At 41.1% G+C, this 25,458-nt stretch overlaps 1 protein-coding gene across 4 annotated transcripts in view; it reads right to left on the reverse strand.

Annotated features, from left to right (window-relative positions):
- ATG7 (autophagy related 7) overlaps window positions 1-25,458 on the reverse strand; it is a 219,893-nt gene that overhangs the window by 77,808 nt on the left and 116,627 nt on the right. For all 4 annotated transcript variants that reach the window (XM_019732654.2, XM_019732653.2, XM_074312982.1 and 1 more), the window contains exon 18: window positions 21,630-21,752. In XM_019732654.2, coding sequence (XP_019588213.2) covers window positions 21,630-21,752 — 123 coding nt within the window. The remainder of the gene's footprint in view (window positions 1-21,629; window positions 21,753-25,458) is intronic.

The raw sequence follows: 25,458 nt of genomic DNA on the forward strand, positions 1-25,458 counted from the left end.
TTCGGGGCAGCGTGGCTCAGGGCTTAGAGGCCAACACCAAGGCCATCCCTGTCCCGCGTAGCTCAGCTATCCCTGGCTCCCGTCCATGTGTGGTCTCCATGCTCAAACTCGCTCTGCACTCGTGTCACTAGGAGGCTGCCCAGCCCAGAGTTCATGCTGGCAAAGCTTCTAGCCCAAGTCTCATCGGATCTCACCGATTATGACTGGGTCACATGCCCATTTCTGAACCGCTCATTATGGGCAGGGAAATATATGATGTGTTGACTGTCTTGGGTCTTGCTTGGTTACACGCTCCAACCCTGAGCCAAAAGGGGGAGCCAACTCCACCAGAAAAGCACATGGGGGGAGACTGAGGTCCCAGATGGTTTCTCAGAGTAAAATCATGCTCCTCATTAGGGAAGAGAAAATTTTGCTAGGCATCAAAAACAATGATATCCATTCTAGTCTCTACTAGCTCAAAGAGCTCAGTGTCTCTCTAGGGAGATCGTAAATCAAAATGCTGATCAGATCTGCTGGCCATACAATAAAGAAAATACTATCTAAAAGGAAACGCTCATTTGGCAAGATCCAGGTGGAAATGACAGTGACATTTATTTACACAGAATTTCCTCTGATGTCTACTTTTTCATAATTCTCATGAAACTCTGTGAGGAAGGTTACATCTAGGAAATCTAGAAACTTTTAGGATGGAGCCGCCAGCTACCCAGGGCCTGCTATGTGCAGCCTTCCTCGCCTGTCTCAGTATTGGACTCCAGATGTCTCATTCTGTGCTCCCCGCCACAGAGCAAACTGAGGGTGTGTTCAGACCTCAGAAGTCCTGACATGTGTGGAGGCAGGCAGAGCAGACGCAGCACGGCCCACCCAGGAAAGGGACATACAACTGCCAATTCACACAATGCAATGTGAATTGTCTATTTTCATGAGGGTTACTCCAAGAGAGATTATTTGCGGGCAGGATGACTCATGAGAGAGTTAAATGAATTCGTCCCAGAGAGAAGACAAAGAGCTTGGAACATCACTGAAATGAGAAGAATTAGCCAAAACAGCTGCAGCACTTTAGGGGCTTTTAAATAGCCTCCTTCTGCCTACTTCTCCACCCTTTTCTAGCTGTTCTCTCTCACTCATTAAATACTGACTGAGGTTTTGCTTTTGTTGGCTCAAAGGGCCAGCCGAGGCTGGGAAATATTCTTTTGAACAAGCATATCTTTTCATCCCTCTGAGTTTTCTGGTATTATCTTTTGTGAAGATGATTCTGGATTACACTGAGAATTACTCGGAAACTTCTTGGCTTGTTTCTAGGTGGAAAAAAAGTTAACAAAGCTTGCGGACAGCACTTTTTACACTTCAAGGACATTCAGTGCTTGGGCCACATGGCAAGAAGGCCCATGGCTCCATTTGTTCTCATCCCCTGGGAATCCAGAGAACTCTCTGTCCTGTCAACATCACAACGACCACTCCTCCTTTTACTGTACAAGGCCTCTTCCCATGTCAGCGTGGCTATCTTTTGGCCTGGTGAACACACCCCGTGCTTGGTAAGAAAGGGTTATTTGCTTCCACTATCTGTCTTGGGTTTTAACAGATGGCTCAGTTTAGCAGCAAGTGAGGCTGTACCCCACTGGACTGGCACTATGTTGGCTGGCGCCCAGGAGACCATGCATTTCCAGCAAACAAGAACTGGTTCTCCCTTGGGTTGGCAACTGGCACACAGTAGGCGCTTAGTGAATGTGGATGAGATGTAGGTAACTTGGAGATGTTCCCATGCATAAAAAATACTAAAGAGAATGGGTCTAAACACTAATATCTGCAATATCTGTGTTCCAGAAAAGTGTTCATCTCTTCTACTTTATTCTGTAAACTTCAGTCTCCCAATCCCAGCAAATTTTCAACCCTAAATTTACTCACCTTTTCAAATGGTCTTTATAACAGAACTCAAGCCTGTGTAAATAAGCTAATAACTGGTTCTCCATTCCTCAAGAGCTAACCCCAGCAGATTCTAGTAGATCAGATTAGCATGAATGAATTCCTTTTCAGAATGCCCCTAGTCTTTTCCCTATCATATTGGTGGCTTGATGTATAGTAGATCTTTTTTCTTTCTTTTTTTTTTTCAATTGTGTTTTTCCAGGCCCCATCAGCTCCAAGTCAAGCAGTTGTTTCAATCTAGTTGTCGAGGGCACAGCTCACAGTGGCCCATGTGAGGATTGAACCGGCAACCTTGTTGTTACGAGCACTGTGCTCTAAGCAACTGAGCTAAGCGGCTGCCCCTCTAGTAGACCTTTCTTTATGAGTTTCACCTTCTCATACATTTTTTAAAAGAAATTTATTGAGAACTAAATCACACACTATACAATTCACCCATTTAAAGTGTACATGTTAGTGGTTTTTATATTCAGAGTTGTACAACCATCACCACTGTCTTATTCCAGAACATTTTCATCATCCCCAAAAGAAGCCCAGTGCCATGAGCAGTCACTCCCGATTTTCTCCTAACTCTCCCGGCCCCTACCCCCACCCCCTCCAGCCCCTGGCAACCTCTAATCTACTTTATGTCTCTACAGATTTGCCTCTTATGAATATTTCATGTAAATGGAATCTCATTCATTAAACAACCACCAAACTGTTATTGTATGTTCTGTGTATGCCCGTTCTCATGCCAGGTGCTGGAGTCCCGGACATGAGTAAAATCTAGTGCCTGCTTTCCAGTTACTCACAGTCCAACAACAGACATTTGCTGAGAGCAGAACTCTCAGGGTTTCCCTCGGGCACAACAGCCAAACTCACATTCGCCGGCAGAGGCCCTGGGCACCAATGGGATATTCAGGCCAGGAGGCTCGTCATGTCCCTTTGGGCTCACTGTTGGGCAGATGCCACCCAGTGCTCACCTCATGTGCTCACCAGGCCTACAAATGTCTGCTTGATTCCTCTTTGATCAACACCTGTACCTGACCTGCCCTCTACAAAAGACACCCTCCTTCACAAAGACTCAGAAGCTTGGGTTTCTTTTTACATGCACGCAATTTGTCTTTCTCTTTCTATTAAGATCAAAGGAGTATTTTCCCCGGGTTTCCAATAACATATTTGAGAATTTCCCATGTGATAATGACTGTACTTAGCACACACCAGGGGGGTGGACTGAGGTCTCAGCATAGCTTCAAAATAAGGTTAGCCTTCGAGACTAGAATTAGGAAGAAGCACATGCCCGGCAGGACATCAGCCATGGGTGGAAGGTAGTCATTAGAAGAGGCTGTAGAAAAGCAGTTGAGGAGACTGGGAATTCCCAACTTCAATCAAAGTGACAAAGGAGTGATCTCAGGAGATATATTTTAACTAAGAAAGCTAAAACCTACATAACTCTAGGAGACTGTTCGTAGATGGTAGCAGAGCCCACGTGGAGTCTGGAAAGAGGGAACACAGAATTTGTGTAAGAATTTGTTGCTATCTCTGCCTCTGCCACTGTCCAGAAATTAGCAAGATGATCTCACTGGAAAGCAATAGTTGAGGCATCACAGCTCTGTGAGGCGATCATGAAACTTTCCAATCACCATCTGTCCCCCCATGTATACACTGTTTCCCCGAATATAAGACCTAGCCGGACCATCAGCTCTAATGCATCTTTTGGAGCAAAAATTAATATAAGATCCGGTCTTATTTTAATATAAGATGGGGTATAATTAATATAATATAATATAATATAATATAATATAATATAATATAATATAATATAATAAACATAACACTGGGCCTTATATTAATTTTTGTCCAGAAGATGCATTAGAGCTGATGGTCTGGCTAGGCCTCATTTTGGGGGAAACACAGGATGGGGAGGGACAGACACGACAAATTAAATGGCTTAGCCTATACATCAGTCACTTAGGACTGTGGCCATCAGGAATTAGTTTCTGAGAGTCTTCACACTAATTGAGTTTCTGACCTGAAGAGGTAGGACCCATGGGCCATGACGACCCACCACAGCACACAGCTGGAGACCAGAGGTTTGGGGAACATGGAGACCGCGGCCAAACATCTGCAGGTCTGTCATCCAGGAGAGGAATCCAGCTATAGGCAGACACAACTAATGTAGGAATGGCACTTCAAACTAGCAGTTAAGAACACAACAGGCTCTGCGTCTAACCTACCTGGCACCAGCACTTACTAGCCACATGACTTTGGGCAACTTTCGTAGCCTACATGCATCTCAATTTCCTCATCTGTGGAAATAAAGTGGTTGTGAAGATTAAATGAGATAATCCAAATGAATGCTTACTATGACGTCTAGAACACAGCAGCACTCAGAAGTCAGCCATCACCCCATCACTGTCCAAAGATAGACAGACCACCCTGTGAGCTGCAGAGCACCCCGGAATTCAAGAAGTGTCAATTGAGGGCCAAATACAAACCTGATGCTATTGAATTTACTTCAACTCCAGGACGTCCAGGTAGCCCCCAGGCCCCTAAACTCTTACGTACAATTCAAAACAAAAATGTTGTCTCAGTAGCTGACATGTTTTTCTTGTAAAACTGTTTTGGTTTGTTTTGCCATTCAGTCAATGTGCACTTTTCTGAGTCCTTACATGCAACGCGCCTGTTAGCCAATGAGAATACAAAGAGGGACAGGTGGTCCTTGCCCTCAAGAGGCTGAACATCTAATTGAGAAGAGAGGATTAGAGAACCACATAGTGATGCATTCGTATTTGCGTTAGACTTAGGCCAACCGTCCATTTGGTACATGACCTGTTATTAGAAAGCTGGGACCAAGAGCAGGGCCGGGGATCTCACTACACCTAGAATCACTCTCGTCTACAGAACACGATTAGCCTCTCAGTACACTACACTAAACTCGACCGTACTCTCTCTCCCTCCCTCTCAATCTCTCTCTTTTCCGTTCCCTTCAAGGTACAGCAAAGTCCTGTGGTGGCTCTGGGACCTTCCAGTCTCAAATTCTCAGGCTCACCTGTGGGCTGGCCCATGGCAGCAGTTGGTGAAGGCTCATAAGCAGCTCCCATGTCGCAAGTTCACACAGGACTCCTTCCCAGGACACCGAAGGTCATTCATTATTTATTGGTAACTAATGCTTTAATGGGCCTCTTCCTCTCATCTGTACGTTTAATGGGGGGAAGGAAAGGAGGCTTTCTTAACCATGTGGCACAGGAGGGCCCTCAAATATTTATTGACTGAGGCAGGTTTGTCCTATGGCGTTAGAATTAGCTTCTGTAAGAAAAAGCACAGATCCCTTTGCTCTTAAAGCAGCCTCTCAGTGATGCTTTCTTTTTGCAACATTCTAACCACAGTTCTGGCTTCTTTCAGTTTCCATGGGATCTGGCTGCTACGTTTTAAAGTAGATGACTCTCCTGTAAAATGTCAGGTATGGAAAGCCCCCTGCTCCCTGCCCCTGGTCTGCCTTGCATTTTGTGGACAAACATCCAGACCAGGGAACACCGGGAGGCTCCATTCATATTCCAACAGTCGCCAGTTTACTGATTGCTCTGTTGCCTCAAGAAATTCATAGCACCTCCAGACAAGGGAACAACAGTGTGGTGTTTATTGAAATCTACATCTGGTAGCAATTTGTTCAACAGCAACCAGCTTCCCCCCCTCTCCTTTTCTTCAGTCAAATAATCCACGGGGGCCCATAATACCCCACAACTGTTCATTTGTGCGAGGCCTGTATTGTGTAGTTTATGCTCCTAATTACAGATCTGGGTTTATCAACAAGTTTCAGCATAGCAAGTAATTTTTTAGACGGCAGAGGAGACTAAAGGCACATGTCCCAAGGCAGTGACACGGTCACTGAGCGTCATCATCAGGGCTGAAAGATGAAGCCTCACACTGGCCTCCTGTCCCCAGCTCCCCAGTGCACACGTGGGCAGCAGAGGCGGCCAGAGCACTCCCCTTCCCCACCCTAAGAGGTGTGACCTCATGATGTGTGGGAGCTTGGAAAAAGGAATAGCTGAGTCTTAGCTGAGTCATTCGTGTCCTGTGGAGAAAGGGAGAAGGCCTAAGCTCCAACCTTGGAGAAAACTCTCCTCCTTTGGGGCGGAGGTGCGGGTGGGGGTGGTAGTAGTGAGGGAAAGAGACTGAGCAGCTGGGTCGCTAAAGGACTCAATGAATAAAGAGGGTTCTTTAATGGTATCTGTGATCAGGTGAGAAGACGGGGTAAATTCAAAACATAGAGTAAGTCAAGCTTGGGGGCAAACATGGGGACTAGAATTTCAAGATTTGCACTGAAGTCCTTAATTTGAAATTGCTCACAGAAAAGAAGAACTGTTAAGAGGGAGAAGAACAGACTCAGGAGTACAATTAAGAGAAGACTGGACTTAGAATGGACTGCTACCCATACGCCAGCACCCATCCACCCACATCAGCCCCTCCTCCTTTAAAGGGGACTGTGCCCCTCTCACCCCAACCACTTGGTTCTGAGGGAGGCTGCCAATCATGGCACCCTGCCATGGCCCAAGCTGGCCAATCACCACAGCCCGCCCCTGTCTACTACAAGTGGTCCAGAGAAGGCATGCGACTCAGGCCTGGTCAATAACAGTCTGTGTCCAGGGTTTTCCTTTTGGAGCCCCTGGGGAAGATGCTCTTAAAGGAGATGCTAGAACTAGCTGATGCCATGTTTTTGCTACATGGGGGGAAAAAAAGAACCTGTTTGCTGTGTGAGAGAATGACATCAACAGAGAACGGAGATGAACAATGAAGACAAAGATGGTTGTGACATTAAACCCCCTCCAACCTAGAATCTTTGGGACCAGGATTCCATGGCCTGGTTACGAATTCCTTGTTTATGTTAAAGCCAGTTTGAACTTTTGGTTTTGGCTATCGTAACCAGGGTCAAGATGGCTATAAAAGGCTTTTCATCGAAAATGATGGCTATGATGACCAACTGAGTAAATGCAAGTAAACACACAGAAAACACCCGTGCCTCACCAGTGTCAGATATGATCACATGTTATGAGAGGCAGGTGTTTTCTGACATCGCTGACCCCATCTCAGGAGACTGGTTTTAACAAACTTTTCATTACGGAGACTTTGGAAGACACACAGAGGCAGACGGACTGGCATAATGCCCTCTCACATGACCCCTCGCCAGTCCAGTAACCACCACCCCATGGCCTCGTGCAGGAGAGCAGTGGTGTGGACCAACTCTTCCTGGAGCACAGCTGCTTCGCCTTGACTGCGCCACGTCCCCAGGCTGCAGCAGCTCCTTCTCCGACTGGAATGGCACAAAGGGCCTTTGGGAATGGGAGAGAGTCTTCCAGTAGGAAGTCAGATGTCAGGAATTCAGGAATTCAGCCTTCTCAGGCTTGTGCTGGTCCCAGACACCATAACCTAATATGTCCCTCGTTCTTTCTAAGGCTCATTTATGATTTCTCAATATTGTCATTGGAGGTGTACTTTGTCATGACAGCTGTTAAGGAAAGAAAATCCTATTAGTGCTGAAAGTAAATCAGCTACAGGAAAATATTTTAATGTTGACACCATGTTTCCTCTGTGGATGAAATTAAGGAGTTTCCTCCTTTTTGTAACTCATTAACAAAAATAGAAAATAGTCCTCTGGCATATTTAATGTAGGGTACACACCAGGAGGATGATCAAAACCATGGAATCCAGCTGTTAAAGACTTATGCTAGTGTTATTGTGGACTATTAGGTTAGAAAAGATATAGAAATCTCTAGTCCAATTGAATCAGACTTTCTGGTTGAGGTGTGGTCTAAACACCAGTATTTTTTTTTTTTTTTTTTAAAGATTTTATTGGGGAAGGGAAACAGGACTTTATTAGGGTACTTCCAGGCTTTTTTTCCAAGTCAAGCTGTTGTCCTTTCAGTCTTAGTTGCAGGGGACACAGCCCACCATCCCTTGCAGGACTCAAGGAATCGAACTGGCAACCTGGTGGTTGCGAGCCCACTGGCCCATGTGGGAATCGAACCGGAAGCCTTCGGAGTTAGGAGCACGGAGCTCTAGCCGCCTGAGCCACCGGGCCGGCCCCCTAAAGACCAGTATTTTTGAGAGACTCCAGATAATTCTAATGGGCAGTCAGGTTGAGAAGCATTGTTCTAACCTCGCCAGTATCTTTATTTAGTAAACAAGGGCACTGAGGACCAGAGGTATAGGACTCTGACCAAGGCAAACAGCGCATCTTGTGATAGAACACAGGTTCCATCGTATTTTCCAAGTGAACAACTAGGTCATTCTATTGTGTTTTCTTTTAACAGGGGCTACATACGTGGGACACACAAGAATTTTTAGAGTTGAGGTAGAGAAATAAACCATCAAGGAAGAGGAATCCAAATAAGTAACAAACATACGCTGTCTAACCTCATTGACAATCAGGAAAATGCAAATTAAAAGCATAATGAGATATTGTTATACACCCAACAGATTGGTAACACTTTTTACCTGTAAGAGTAACCAAGACTTTGGCAAGGATGTACAGCTGCAGGAACTCCCACACACTACTGGTAATCACTGAACTTGGTACAATTGCTTTGGAAGGCAGTTTGCCATGGTCTAACAATGTTGAGAATTCACATTTTCTATGACCCAACAATTCTGGTCATAGAAACCTCGGTATATAACCTAATGCCCGCATTCTCAATGGGGACAATCCACCCCCACGAAGGAGCAACTATTGATTTTTGGTAGGAAAAAATCTTGGATATTACAATGGCCCGTGGCCCTCCAAAGCTCAGTCCTACCCAACAAAATCTTATTCTTTGGGATTAATTAATTTAATTTGAATTTTAAAGTTTAAATGTGAAATCAATTCACTTTTCTCCCTAGGAGAGGTGATATTGGGAAAAAAGTTGAGAACCACTGACCTACAGAAATGTTGCACACGCACCCCAGGAAATAGATGCAAGAATGCTCCAACCCACACTCTTTATTATAGTTCAAAACTCGGAGGGCTATCACTATCCGTCTACAGTAGACTGAATGAACTGTAATGTATCGAAACTGTGGAATACTCTACAGCAACGAAAAGGAACAAACCTCAGATGCACACAACACCAGGGGTAACCTGCACCATATTGAGCAAAAGAAGCAAAACACTAACGATTACATCGGGCATAGTTCCACTTATAAAAGTTCAAAGTCAGGCAAACGGAATGGTATTGTTCAGGGATCCATACACCAGCCTAAAGCTGTAAAGAAAAGCAGGGACAGAAGTGGCACAAGAGTTGGTAAGAAAGTAACCTCTAGGTCTGTGATCAGGGAGCCAAACGTGAGACGGGTAAAAGGCAATGTTATAATTTTTGACCTGGGTGTTTATAGGATAATCATTCTTTAAATTGTACTATGTTATCTTCTGCATATGTTATAGCTCATTTGAAAACATTAAGATGTAAAAGAAAAAAGTGGGGGTGAAATTTCTTGATCTTTACCATATTCACTTTCCTAAAGCATTGTTTAGATGAAGTTATTCCTCTGCTCACCAGTCATAACACAACCTGCCCCAATGTGTCCAGTGCTTTCAGAGTTTCATTGACAGAATCTCATCGGCACCTCTGCCTCGGCAGGAGGCAGTGAGTCAGAAGCGATTCCTCAAAGGAGGTCACTGCTTGAGTTAGCAGGACCAGCAGGAATACCAGGCAGATCCCGTGGGAGAGGAAACAGAGCTTGACCAGCAGAAGGATCAGCTGGACAAAGCGCAGAGGTGAGAGGAGACACAGCAGTGGAACTGAGAGGACACACAGGGACACACGAGAGCAAAAGCTATGCTCTGTTGTCCTTTTGAGGAGTTAATTTCACAGCAGATAAGTAGGTCCTTTTGAACCACACAATTTAATCCAGAAGTTTCAATCATTTCATATTAGGAAGATTTACCCAGATTTATTTGCAAGTTAATGTATATTTTATACATTGACTGGGATAAAATAGTTTTTGTAGGTTCTTCTACAACAACATCACCTGCTGCTAATCTCTTTGATACTCAAATAATATCCATTTAGCATGAATTACCATTTTAATGGTTGATGATTGTTCAAAGTTTAATTCAAGACATTTATATTCAAAGACCTATGGTATATCAAGAAAAATGTATTTTAAAGCTATGGCAGTTTTCCATTTGGCTCGTTTGTATTTAGCATACAAGAATTAATGTTTGTATTATACCGCTAAAGATTTCACAGCACATTATAACACCAACATTGTGGGGTAGGTATTATCCCATTTTACAGATGAAGCCCAGACAAGAGGAAGTGATGCAACTGGTGCAACTAGTGGCAGGACCGTGAGCAAATCCCTGCTCTTCAGAACCCAAATCCTGTGCTCCTTCATGAGAATACTGTTTCTAGGCCCCTGATGCTAAGGCTGAAGGGAGCAAGGCTTAATATTATTCCAGCCTAGCTTTCATGGTATTGAAGAATAAAGTTTTATTTCCACAGGTCATTGTTGAAAGAAACAGAAAAGAAGGGAGCAGAGTATAAATAAACCAATCAGTATTTGAGTACAGAAACTCCAAATAGTTATCTCTAGAATTGATACTGAATTGGTGCTTTCAAACATCAGTTCAATGATGAGCTTTAAGTTAGACAGAGAATAGCATAAATGTTATTATGTATGTGTATCTTTCATGAAAATAAATATTTTTTAAATCTTTCTAAAAGCCAAGTTTCCTTCTTTTTAATAAAAGGCTAAGCAGAACTAGGTATGGCCTCTTCCAAGGAAGATTAAGGTAAAATGAACACAAATGCCTTAGTTTTGTAGCCAAATTAAAAACAAACAAACAAATCCATGGCAATTTACTATATTTGTAATTAAGAACTGAATGATTTTGTTCTACAACAATAAGATATTTCTAGTTTAGCACTGAATTTTATTTTCACCAGATGGCTGAATAAAGCCAAGTGAGGGCAAGCCCTTAATTTCCCTTTACAATTTAGAGAAAAGTTACCTCTTATCCGCCTTTTTCCCCACTCTAAGTCTGGAGATGGAATCACGAATGAGTAAAAACCTCATTCCCACAGATTTTACTAGAAGCCAGTCTGTTCTTACAGATAGTTCAAGAGTAAGAAAGCACAGTGCTGTTGGCTAACCAGGACCCAGGATGGTACCGTGAAAGAAACCCTGCTAAGAACACAGTTATAAGGAAACAGACAAAAAGCCCAACTGCATTTTGAAATTGCTTAATCTGATCAAACGGCTCAGAACTCTCTATAAAGTAGAACACATCCGTATCACGCCAGATACATCTTCCTCTCTGCTCCCAGGCAGACGTGTGTTATAATCCTCAAGATGTAGATAAACAATGTCCAGTCAAGTTAGCAAACCAATTCACAGCCTCATCTGGAAAACAGGGTCATCACCACCTCATAGACTGTTGTGGGCCTCGAAAGGTTAGGTACAAAAGTTCTGTATAAATTAATGTAATCAACATTGGTATATAGTCCTCTGGTGGTACGTTTCGTCAGAGATCTTGTATGCTCCCATGCCACAGACCATTCTGGAATGCCTTCAGTCGTTCTCCTCTCCTAACTTGGAGTTCCAAACTTCAAGGCCCAGCTCAAACATCCAGCTCTTGCCTGGAGTCCTCTCTCTGCATCAGACGCCCATGGAATCCTACAGGACTTCCTCTACCTTGTGCTCAGCTCTCTGTGCACACTCACCGCCCTGCAGTCTTGGTTACTTTTCCATCCGACCCCCCATCCCCCGACTATGCCATGTCAGTCTCCGGGAGGCCTGGCTTGTACCTCTTTGAATCCCCACACCACCATGAACTTGCCAAGGGGTCAATAAATATTTGTTGACTGATAGAAGAAGTCATGATTAAACATGAGCAATATTTAATTTAAAAACATATACACCTTAGACTATTTCATATTCTCTTCCCTCCCTGCTCTCCCACAGCTAATTGAGAAGCAAGATGGAGCAACACTAAGATTTCAGAACCAAGAAATCAATTTAATTTTACAGTATCAAAACATGGAAACCCCCCAAGTTCAACACATGGCAGCTGTTATGTTTGCAAGTGAGAAGGGTCAGCTGTAAAAATACAAGCCCTAGAATAATGCTCACAGGGTAACTGCAAGAACACCTCCCCGGGACCCTCCAGCGCTGATGCAGGCGGGGAGTCAGTGCGGGCGGCTCTCCGCTCCCTAATCCCCACTTTCTCACAGACTATCTTGAAAAACCCCTCCTACACAACAAAATGCACTACTTTATCTTATTGTTTTTATAATTCAAAGGCATACATCACTGCCATTCAGAGGTTCTCACTGGGTTGAGTTAACCAGTATTCCATTCCACTCTGAGACAACAGAATTTGGGGGGAAAACAAAACACAACACAAAAACAACAATTTGATGGTTTAGTTGGGCAATGTCATCTCCTGTCATAAATGTTTTATTTCTGCTGGGCTCTTCAAAATATCGAAAATAGCTTCCCAGTCCCATTCCTACTTCCTCAAAAGCCTCAGGCACTGGGGACTTGTGGGGGAGGGTGGGCAGGAACCACAGCTCAGGGCTGGTTGGCTATGAGGGCTGCCTCTGTCAGACCAGGATGCCCAGGGGATACCTGGAGGTAACCTTACCTGGCAGAGCCTGCCTGAAACAGCAGGACCTCTGGGGTCTGCCACCTGATAGGATAACTGAGTCTCCTCATCTAGAGATGAGGGTGCCAGGAGCTTCACAGATGTGCTCAAGTGTATATACCAAGTGACTACGGCTTAATTATTATTGTAAAAACTTTGTTCAGTACAAAGTTGCAAACTTCAGGAAAAAGCAAACAACTGTTTAAAAGGTGTGTTTAGAGTCATACGTACTATTGGGAAAATTTGAGTATGTACTGGACTTGAGGTGGTATTATGGAATTGTTGTTCTGTGACGACAAGGGTATTCTGTTTACAAAGAATGTCTTATTCTTAGCAGATGTGTGCTAAAAATGCAGGTTTGAGGTGTCATTGTATACGGAACTTACTTTCAAATGGTTCAGGAAAAGAGAAAATGTGTGAGTATGCATGTGATGGGTTGTGTATGCACGCGTGTACGTGTATATGAACGTGTGTGTGGTGTGTGTGTTTGGAGACAGAAAGAGAGAGCAAGAAATAAACTAGGTGTGACAAACCATTAATCGTTGAATTCAGGTGTAAGGCATATGGGGTATTCAATGTACTTTTCTTTAAACTTTTCGTATATTCTAGAATTTTCAAAATAAAAATAAAATCCTGTGGTAAAGAAGGAAATTTAAAAAATCCAGCTCTAGGCTGGGGTTCAGATCTTCTAAACAACTGCTTCAATTTACAACAAAAGATAGCAAAGCACTCTCATCTTCCCCTAACCACTCCATCGGATGTCTCTGTGACTAGAGCTGACATTTTCACTTTTTCCTCTCCTCCCAGAAAGCCTGCAAGGGAGGCATTTGGCTAGTGAGCCCTCCATAGTCTCCTTCCTCCCTCAGCCCCTCCACACCCAGTATTTACTGGCTACCCACAGTACAAGAAAGGGTTAAATGAGCTGAGAAGAGACTAAGGCTTTGAAAACTGAAGCGCAATGAAAAATGGAAGAAACCATCATCACATCTACACAAAGTTCATTCTTACAAACAGTAAGCTAACATGCTGCGACAGCCTATCACACACAGCCAGAAAATCAACACTGCCCTCAGAGAGCCAGAGAGTGACAGAGAAAAAGGGAGAAGCACAGAGAGTCCCCACTTTGTGCACCGGGCCATCTGCTTTCTTTCCTCTTTTAAAACACATCTTGATTGAGATATAATTCACATATCTTACAATTCTCCCAGATAAAGTGTATAATTCAGTCGTTTGAATATATTCACAGTTGTACAACCATTACCACAACCTAAGATTAGAACATTTCATCTCCTCAAAAAGAAACCCTTCTCCTTAAAGAGTCACTTCCCAAGTCCCCCCCACGCTCCCACCCCAACTCCCTGGCAACCATTCATCTACTTTCTGACACCACAGATTTTTAAATTCTTATAAATGAAAACATTTCTTATAAATGAAATCCTATAATACGGGGCCTTTTGTGACTGGCTTCTTTCACATGACAGGGTTCATCCATGCTGTAGCATGCATTAGTAGTTCTTTCCTTTTTTATTGCCAAGTAATATTTCACTATTTTCCAATGTAACATCCACCTTTTATTGACCCATTCACCAGCTGATGGACATCTGGGTTGTTTCTACTTTGGGGCTATTGTGAATAAACAGTGCTGTTATGAACAGTGGCGTACAAGTTTTTGTAGGAATATGTTTTCATTTCTCTTGGTTATGAATCTGGGAGTAGAATTGCTGGGCCATATGGTAACTTTTTAATGAACTGCCAGACTGTTTTCCAAAGTGGCTGCACCATTTTACATTCCCACTAAGGATGCATGAGGGTTCCAATTTCTCCACATGCTCATCAACACTTCTTATTATTGTGTCTTCTTGATTACAGCCATCTTAGTGGGTAAAAGTGGTATCTCATAGTGGTTTTGATTTACATTTCCCTGACGGCTAATCATGTTGAGCATCTTTTCATGTACTTACTGGACATTTGCATAACTTTTGGAAAAATGTCTATTCAAATCCACTGCCCACTTTAAAACAAACTCCTTGTATATTACACCTTCAACATTCTAAGGATGCTGCCATTACTTAAAATAAGGGGGTTTTGGAGCCCATCTTTGGAAGCTGTACCAAGAGGTCGTGAGCAGTGCATTTTTTGAAAATACTCAATTATGATGAGGGGAGACTTGCATTTAAGACGAAGCCAAAAGTCCTGGGTGCAAGTCTGTAGAATGAGGTCAGTTATTAGCTGGACTACACCCTTGTGGATTTAAGCACAGTGCTACACAAATCAACCAATACAAAGCATGAGAAATGTTCTTTTGAGGGTCATATTAGAACTAAATCTCAAAAGGATGTGACCAAAAGTGTTTCTAACAATGGCAGCCAGATAGGATAGATACCAGGGAATGTTTAGAAAATGTACAAATAGGAATCACTGATACAATGTAAAACATGTCGATATATAAATTAGCCATCATTTTACTTCTCGGTCATACTGGGTATATTTGACTCAAAATCATTGAATTATTAGAGCTAAAAAGGATTTCACATATGGTTCCATCCCCTTATTGTAAGTGGGGAAACTGACGTACAACATATTTGTTATTCACCCAAGTATTCAGGAAACACGAGCAGGACAAGAACTAAAATTTAAGTAGGACACAGTTGCTATGTTCTATTTCTGATTAGCTGTTTTAACTCTACTTTTAGCATTTATGATTCTCTTCTTCTCTAAGTGAATTATACCATCCAAGACTCCTCTTCTGAGGGGTGGAGAACTCTGTCCAGACGTCATTGTCTATCCTCCAATTGGCTCCTTTCCTAATACCAACTTACCTAAACTTCTCAAATCCATGTAGATAATTCTGACAGCAAATAAAAGGGACTCATTCTATAAAGTGAATTCTGAAGGAGTACGGCCAAGCCTTATTTCAAAAACAAGTCTCTAGTTTCCAATCTAAGAATTAAATGGCTTTCTGCCTGCTGTTTCTGCCTCTCCCTGCCTCACTTAGGAGAGAAGGCCAAGGCTGAGTCTTGAGGGATTGCTTCACAAGGAAAAATGAAGGCAGGATACAGTCTCGGGATGGGCCAGTGCAGGTTGGACGTGGGCTAGCAGAAGGCTCTGGGAAAACAGAACTGGATTCATAAGCAGGCTCGGTCAGTCCCCACAACAATTCCTCTCCATTGGAAACAGGTCTAAGTGCTGACACGGGGTTTCCCACAGCTTCTACTGGCCTCCAAAGGCTATTTGTCATCAGAGGTTCTTGATGAAGCTATACATAAATATCTGACTGTTGTTAAATACAAAACAAAACAAAACAAAACAAATATTCCACAGGAACCAAATCAAAACCAGCTGTGAGTAGGAGAGGCCAAAAACTCAGTGTAAGTGCAAAAGGCCTAGCAAAAACATTTGTTAATTGCACTATTTACTTTGCTGAATAGTAAATTGTCATGCCAATGAAGTCATATCACATGACCATAATGTTTTTCTTGTGACTTTCCTGCTATGAGAGAAATGGGCATTTTATCTTCTACAATTCTGAATTCTGTAGTAGATGAGTCAGAATCTGCGTTTTAATTCAGAATCACCCCATCTGCTCAGTCTGTTCATTTCTGCCAGCCTGTTTATAATTTTACATCCTATATTAAAGTTCACACTAAACTTTCTTTTTAAACAATCATTCATTAATCCGTAATTCTGCAGAAATAAAGTTCGGCTTAGCAAAAACTTGATGAAAATGCAATTATATTAAAGGAGGGCTATAACTGCAATCCTTAAAACATAACTGTATAATACAATATCAAATATTGGTAATATGGTGAAGAGAAGGAAACGTAGCCTAAAATTAATCCTGGAATCATGGAACTCACAAGAATGAGAATAAAGTAGTTCAGGGAAGTTGGGTTATGGGATTTTGGAGTTTGAATTTCTCATAGATACACCAAAGTAGCTTTTTCATTAACTCTCTTATGGATCAATCAGTCTTTTCTCCCTAGTTAGATGGAGTTTGAAATTCTTTGGCATTTCCCACAGCACAATGTTGAACCCACAGTTGGAACAAAATCAGTACATGTGAACTGATAGTTGATGATAAATAATCCCAAAACCACAAGTCGCAGCAGATTCTATGAAAAGATGGCACTCACATGTTTGATTTAGACTGAGCCTTTCTTCAACAAATTAAGCAGTTTGGAGAGTATCTGGTGAGCACTCACAGCCCATGACTTGGACGTCTTGGGCTTCATCAACTTTAAGACCAACCATCTCCTTTGGTTTCAACTGGGATAAACAGACGTCGAGGGCAACAGAAAACTGGGCTCAATCTCCAAACGCCCAAACCCATTCTCAGTAAAGGTCTTGAAAATAAAGTTCAGAAATAAATTCATGCAAAATTCCCTGCTTAGATGGCCACATTTTAAGAGGGTAAAAAGCTGAGCGAGGCCTTTTCTCTGTGAGGCCTTCTAATACCTCATGGGCAGAATGTAACTATAATTTGGCAGCTAGATGGGCTATCGACAAAGGGGGTGTCTGTCCAAGACCCCTACTTTATGAAATACAACATTAGTAAAAACATTTATGAGGTGAGTATTTTTAATCTGCAACTCAAGGTAAAAATCTACCACACACATTTCTCATTTAAATATTTTTATTGCCTCTTAGCTCTACAGCTTTTCCTCATCACACTAAATGAAACAGGGTAATTTTTCCTTTATCTGCAAAACCCATCTACCAGTTCTGTTGTTTTTGTTTAAGTTCTATCTTCACTCTATCTCTAACACAATCCAGTCACTTTCACTCATTTATTCCATTACCTCAAAATCATTACCCAAAACGAACTCACCATGTAAGTCTGGCAACTCCCTCTACCACACTCCCAGTCCCCACTCGTGCATTTTTCACTTCAACCCCGCCTCCAACAGAAACGAACCTGATGATGTGTCTGTTAACCAATCATTTTGGGATATTGGATGATGGAAGGGGGATGGGTGCAAAAACTTGGGTTGCCTAAGATCTGGATGATTCTGTCTTAAGTATATCTTCTAATTCATTATCTCTGTGCCCCTTTCTACGAAAATAAATGGATTAATTGTCTCTAGTAGGATCAGCTTTGCATTCCTCCGTAAAGGGGCTATACCGGGGGTACCAAAAAAATGTACACATATTAAAAGATGTTATCTATGTATCATTTTTCAAAGTTGAATTGAATTACAGTAGCAATGTGTAGTATGACATTCATTCAAAAGATGGCATTAATCAAATGAATGCTAGTGTCATTCATTGTATTACAATTTTAATACAGTTTTTTCATTTTTTAAAATGTTTTTGGCTCCCTCTGTATCTTGGGAGACAGACCACAGGTGTTAAAGGATATGGATAACTTTAATATCATCAAAAGTTTTCTTCTTTAACTGAAAAGAGAATTATCTTGATACAACCTGGATGAACCTTGAAAACATAATGCTAAGTTAAAGATGCCAGATACAAAAGGCCACATATTGTGAGATTCCATTTCCATGACATGTCCAGAATAGGCAAATCCATAGAGACAGAAAGAGTAGCGGTTGCCAGACCCAGAAGGAGGGGGGAATAAGGAGTGACTCTTTAACGGATACAGAGTTTCTTTTGGGCATGATGAAAATCTTCTCTTCTTGGTAGTAATAATAGCACAACTCTGAATATACTAAAAACCCCTGAATTGTACACTTTAAAAGAGGGTGAACATCATACATAGTACGTGAATTATAATTCAATAAAGCGGTTATTAAAAAATAACCTTATCTGATTTCAGGAAACCCTAGCTCCAATTACATGCTCATGATTCTGAATAACACACTAAAGACTCGCCCTCGGAGACCTTCATTCAGCTTAGAATGCTCTGCCCTACTTCCCTACCCTTTCCCCACCCAAATCCAACTTTTATTTTTAAAGATAGTCTACTCATCCTTTAAAACTAACTGGTGATGGATGTTAACTACATTTATTATGGTGATCATTTTTGCAATGTATACCAATATCAAATCAGTACACTGAACATCTGAAACTAATATAATGTTATATGTCAATTATATCTCAATTCAAAAAATAAAATTAATTTAAAAAAACAAAAAGCCTAACTGGAATATTTGTTCCCTTCTGTATGAAGCTTTCCTTGACATCCCTACTTTCCTAAGCAGGAATAACTGCTCTCTCAGACTAAAACATTTTTAATGATATTAGAGTACCCTATTTATGTCTGTTTCTCACACTAGACTATGAGCTCATCACATTAACTTCTCTATTCAGTTACTAGCACAGTGCCTTGCTATGAAACTTCCAAAAGATACTCAGTAATTCTTTTTCAAAAACAGTATTTATACAAATACATATTTTATAAACAACATATGAAATGATACTGTCACATAGAATTATCTGGGTGAATCTTTTGCGATTTCAGTATTGATGCATGAAAACAGTCTAAGCTGAGAATTAATTGGGCATTCTTGATTGCATTGCTAAAATAAATAAGTTGAGACCTTTCTAGATGGGAAACAGAATTTTGTAGTTTTATTAATGAACATTTATAAATGCACTGGAAATCAAATATGTAAATCAAAACACTACGTTTACACAGATGTGAATATTTTTTGACATATATGCTTATTTACACGCACACACATTTTTCACAGTAACGTGAATTAATGTAGGTAGGACAATGATTTTTGCTATGAAGTCCTCTGGTGACCATTATCTTAAAACACAGTCCTATTTAGAGCTTTTTAAGAAAAATACTGATCCTTTTCTATGACAGGAGCTGCAAACACCAGTAACTATAAGGCTCATCAACTGAAAAGCATCGTCTAAATAAAGAACATCACTTAGAGAAGACCTCTGGGCAAGAAACTAACAACAACGTTTGTCTCCAGGGAGGAAACTGGGTGGCAAGGGACAGGTACAGAAGATTTCTTTTCCACATAGAATATTTTCTATACCGTTAAATTTCATATCAAGTACATTATTTATCTATACAATTTGCTTCTTGGCACCAGATAACCATCACTATTAAAGAAGGCAGGCCTGGGGTTGCCAGATATGATTTTTTCAAAGAAGTTATAAATGCGAAAATTCTGATTTTTATGTAAAACTCATAATTTTGAAATGTTGGCTTTATTCAGAACTTAACACATAGGGCAGGCCAAACAAAACACACCTGCAAGCCATATCTGGCTCATAGGTCAACCAGTTTACCACCTCTAATCAAAAATTTGATGTGTGGCTTATATTCCAAAACTATAAATATAATTTAATGGAGGAAAACTTCAAAAAGAAAACTCAGACTTGTGGATGAAACCATGCCACATCCTGCCCCACCATCTATCTAGTCACTATTGCTCTCTTAAACTTCCGGTGTCTTTTAAAAGGCTATCAATATTTGACCAACTGAAATGCAAAACAAGACAGATTTAATCAAGGAATGTGCCCATTATCCTAACATCTGCTCTGTCTTAAAGAGTGAAATATGGGGTCAATTTCAAGTTGCAATTCTTCTAGCCAACTAAAGAGAGGTATGTGAATTATTTCTAGGTGGCTGGAAAAATTCCCTCAACCAACTAGTCAAATGATTGTATGGTTGAAAAGACCCATAAGTTATGTTTTCCTTATTATAGGGCAGTACAGTACTGCTCAAAAGACAAAATGGTGGTGGCGATCAACATAATATTCTGAACCTTTTCTGGGAATCAACATAATATTCTGAACCTTTTCTGGGAAAATCTCAAAGTCTCAAAGTCCTGGAGAAATGCCATTCATCACCCAAAACAGCAACTAAGAGACTCCATGTGGTGGTAGTGGAAGATTGCATCTGTTGAATGCTCAGAAGACACCAAAGCAAATACCGTGTTTCCCCGAAAATAAGACCTAACTGGAAAATAAGCCCTAGCAGCATGACTTTTCAGGATGACATCCCCTGAACATAGCCCTAAAAAAAGAAATGCGTCTTTTGGAACAAACATTAATATAAGACCCGGTCCTATTTTCGGGGAAACACAGTAAAAGAAGAACCAGTTGCAGGTCTAAGTCTAGCACTAGAGATACACTGTCTTGCTTCTCTGGTGTGCCTAAAACCTCCCCCTAATCTGCTGAAAGCTTCAAGGGATCTGACTCTGGAATTTCCACCATGTTTTCCCTACATTCAGTGCTAGCTCCCATCTTCCAAACAGCAGCCTTTTTACCACCAGCTGGTATAGTGTGAGGCCTGACCATGTACTCCCTTGACCACTGGGACCTCCCCCAATAATGAGAACACACAACCCCAGGCAAGGGTGGGGGTGAAGAGGTAATCAATGAGTTGGGCTACAGGACTACTGGCAACTTTGCAGACACAGGCGCTCAAGACTGATCAGCTTACGTAATTTGTGGAATTGCTATGATAGGCCATGATTTTCCTAAGAGCTCTTTCACTCAGGTGACTGAGGAGAAAGCTGTTAATTTAATCTCGTTAATCCATTTTGAGGAACAGTCCATTTTGTCAAGTGACTGGACTAGCTCCATACCATATACAGTACACCCTTTTCGAAGAACAGTGAGCATTTGGAAAAACAAAATAACCTATTTTTTAATCCCAGTCTTAAAAACACACACACACACACAATTATAATAACCCAGGAAATTAGAATCTGCAAAATATTCTAATTAACAAAAGAAAACATAACTCTCTTAGGTTGTAACTGAGGAAGCCATTTCATGGTGGGGTTCAGTGGCCTAAGAAGACTGATCAAATTATGAAATAAAAGCCAGGAGTGTTCTCTCTGAAAAAAACGGCCAGAGTCCAATGTCTTCCTTGACTTGCATTTTGATGTATGGACATTAGAGCCAACTCTCCAATGGCCACGGGTATGCTGTTCTTCAGTAAGAAACAGAGGTGCTTGGAAATCAGTCACCTGTACTTACTTTATCAGCAATTTTGTGCATTAGGCACCTACTATACAACGACCTGCACATGTTAGCTTTCAGCAATTGTGGAAGGTTTGTTCTAAGGAAAAAACATCACAATTAACTGCTTCCTTCCTTTTCCATCAATCTGAATATCAAACAGGTTTTAAACACATAAGTTCTCAGTACATAAAGCTTGTTTTATTCTTACCTCAGCAGCTTGGGTCTCTTGATGCAGCAATGTAAGACCAGTCAAGTCTTCTAAGAACGAATGTGAAGAGTTGAACACCTTCATTAGGAAATTAAATCCCTCTCGTTCATATTGATCAAGAACCTGTAAAACATTTATGTATTTTTAAAAGGGGCGGCACATTTTAAACGCATATGAAAACTTCTAACAAGCATCTGTCAAAAATGAAACAAAAACTAGAATTAAATTTGGTGGATAATCAATCTATTGGGCAAAAAACTGGGAGGGCTTAGCATTTACCACTCTTTTCCTTCTTAGAAAGAATGACCATCTTATCTGTCAATTCAGATGACAATTTTTCTCAAATAACATAAGTTACAGGCAAATTCACTAAAAATTCTAGAAGAGTTGGGGTTACTGATTTTAAAGTTCACTTGTTAGGAAAAGAATAATAGGCAAGAAGAGCCAAGAAAAAAATTTACAAGGATAAAAGGAAAAGAAGGGACAAAAGGATGGGAAATGTGACATACTGGCTAGCCAAACGTATTTCAAAAAATAATAACGTAAAAAAGGTGAAACTAAATTTCACCAGGCACATCACAAAAGAGGAGTCTCAAATGGCCAATAAGTGTATGAAAAGTTGCTTAGCATTACAAGCGATCAGGAAAACAAAAACTAAAACCCCAATGAAATACTATTTTAGATCTACCAGCATGGCTAAAGGGGAAAAGACAGAATATACCAAGCATTGGCAAGGATGTGGAACAACTGGGATTCTCATGAGAGTACAAAATGAGACAACCACTTTAGAGGCTCAACATGCTTATGCCCTATGACCAAGCAATTCTACTCCTGGGTATAGACCCCCAACAAAAAATGTATACATACTCGTATGTGCATCAGAAGACCCAAACAAAAGTGTCCACAGCAGCACGATTCATGATAGCCCCAACTAGAAACTGCTCAAGTGTTCACCAACAGTAGAATGAATGAACAAACTCTGGTTTATTCATGCAGTGGAATATTATATAGCAATGAAGACAAACTACAACTACATGCAACAATATGGGCAATTCTCACAGACATAATGTTAAACAAAAGAGAGAGAAGCAGTATGTGCTGTGTGATTACATTTATATAAAGTTCAAAAAAACAAGCAAGATGAATCTATGGTGTTGAAAGTCTGGAGAGTGGTTACCCATGGAGGGACTGTAATTGAAAGGGGGCACACGTGAGGATCTGGGCTGCTGGTGATACCCACTTCTTTACCTGCATAGATCTTACAAAGGTGTACTTGGTGAAAAATCATCAAGCACTTTTTTGTATATATGCTGTCCTTCAATAAAAAGATCAAAAGATAAAAGGCTAGCAGTCTTTCATAGGAACATATGAGCAGTCAGAAGCAATCAAACAGACGATTATCGCATTTTAGAATTCCATGATCACAAGAACTGTGAATTGCAGAAAGCAAACAGCGAACCAGAATGCCTCAGAATTCAGAAGAAATAAAGATGGATGCTTCAAAAAGACAGCAGACATTGAAGATAAATTCAAGAAATCAATTACACATGAATAGAAAGGTTGGAGAAGCAGTAACACAAAAAAGAGAAAAATTTTAAAATAAATATTCTCCATTCAGAAATGAAAATGTGTAAACCCTTCAATCCAGCAGTTGTACTTCAAAGACTATTCAAAGACTTTTCTTTGTTGAGGGCTGGGGAACTGTGATTTTCCCTTTGTTGAAATATTCTTTAATACTCAATTATCTTTCACTTTACAAAGTGAGCAATTTAAAGAAAATCTAATAATAAGAATGTTGACTCTTCAGCCGCATGCCCATAGCATTCTTGCTTGTGCCCTGCTTGCGTGGGCTCAAAGACTGGGGTGTAAAGATGCTCACCGCAACGGAGTTTGCAGCAAAAAAAGATTAGAAACAACTACCCTTTAATAGAGGACCTATTAAATTATGGTGTATTTACAAACAAGGACATAATCTGGGTCCATTAAAGGAATCTATAGTGTTAATATAAACTGATTTCCAAGACATAGAGAGACACTAAAAAGCAACGTCCAGACCATGTGTCTAGTACTGTTTTTAAAATAAAAGTGGAGGAGGAGAGGGAAACGTACATGAGTATACTATACTGCTTGCTTATGCGTGTAACCTCTGGAAGAATACATACACAACTGGCTTCAAGGAGTTCCCTCCCTATATTCTTCTATACTGCTTGGATTTTTTAACCATGTGCATGTATTATTTATTTAAATAATATTACAATCTCAATTCAGTTTTGTTTTTTGTGTGTGTTTTTTCCCCCTCCAGTGGTGGAGAAAGGTCTCAGAAGAGAAGGAAGCAGAACTCTAAAGCCCAGATGAAGGAGTTGGCTCTAGAAAGGAGGGGCAGTCCTCCCTCAGCCACAGGAAGCAGGGCAGCTGTAGAGATAACTTAGGATCCTGAGTGGGAAACCGGGCTGAGAGGCATAGGGTGTAAACAGCAGGCAGCAAAGTCCTGGGCTGCCAGAGAGAAAGGGTGGGATGAGCCACTGAGCTTGAGCAGGGTGGTGATGGCCTGGGACAGCTGCATGGGGACGGTGAGAAAGGGAGCTCTGATCGGCGGCACAGAAAGAGCGCTGAGCAATCTGAGGCCCCTGCTGGGGCAGAAAATAGAAGTTTTGAAAGAAAGGTGGTTAAGGACACATCGAAGCCTGGGGACTGGCAAGAAAAGGGTAACAAAGATGGAGGTCAAAGAAATCGAGGGGCTGGTGAATACTAAGAAGGGAAGGGACCCAAGGCTGGTCAGAAAAGACTTGCAGGCTGGAGGGAACACAGAGACTGGGATCCTGAAGGGCAGGAGGGATGGGGGGGGGTATGGCGGGGGAGGGGGGTGACAACAGTCTCATGGCGTATACAAAGTAGTCTTTGGCTGATTAACCACCGGCCTGAATAAAAAGGCACTTAATAACTAAATCTCCCAGTAGTAAAATTTCTTACAAACCAGAATGTTATCTCAGAAAAAATATGCGTGGAAATTAAGTGACCTTTTTCAAAATGATAAATACTGTGTGTTTAACGATCACTTACTTCTGAGTGAACTACTAAGCTCGTGAAATAGCTACTTTGTGCCAGGTTTCCAGAAGGGTAAAAGAAGAAATGGGTTTGAAAAAGGGACAAAAGCTTTGAAAAACATTGGAATAATTCCAGAGATGATACTTTGTTAGACTTCATTGAACTTTCAGTTTTCAAGCCTATGTTTCCATATAATTTTGTGGTGCTACAAATTGGGCCAGTGGAAAAACTAACAGCAAGGGGAAAATGAGTAAAGGCCACCTCCCCCATAATCAGGATGTACAGAAAGTTTAATGCTGAAACATTATTAATAGCTCTGGCTTGAAAAATATGTGGAAAAACTTAATCCTCAAGGGGTATATTTAATCATGCAAGGGTTTTCCAGTATTCCCTTTATGTGCTGGGAAGTTAATCTGTGTTACGAGTATAAGCAGCTTATAAAAGGTACCAGGATTTTTCCCCCTACAAACAGCTTAACTGTCTTAAAGAGGGAAAAACATGTTTTACGTTATCCAAAAACAACAACACCCAAGATACTATCACAATGAATTTGAGCACTGCAACCACCTGTCAATCTACATAAAACATACCACATCTTTTAAGTGAATTATATAGTACGTGGTCCTGAGACGTGTGCACATTACATTCTGGTCGGTGTTATATTGCAAAGGTACTGGGAGAGTTTGCTATGTAGAGAAATAATAATGACTCTTTTAGTATAAAGCTATGGATCCTTTTCTGATAGACATGATTTTCCTTAATTATTTTGTAAGGCTAGGTTATC

The sequence above is a fragment of the Rhinolophus sinicus genome, linkage group LG10, assembly GCF_036562045.2.
Source record: "Rhinolophus sinicus isolate RSC01 linkage group LG10, ASM3656204v1, whole genome shotgun sequence".
Lineage (NCBI taxonomy): Eukaryota > Metazoa > Chordata > Mammalia > Chiroptera > Rhinolophidae > Rhinolophus > Rhinolophus sinicus.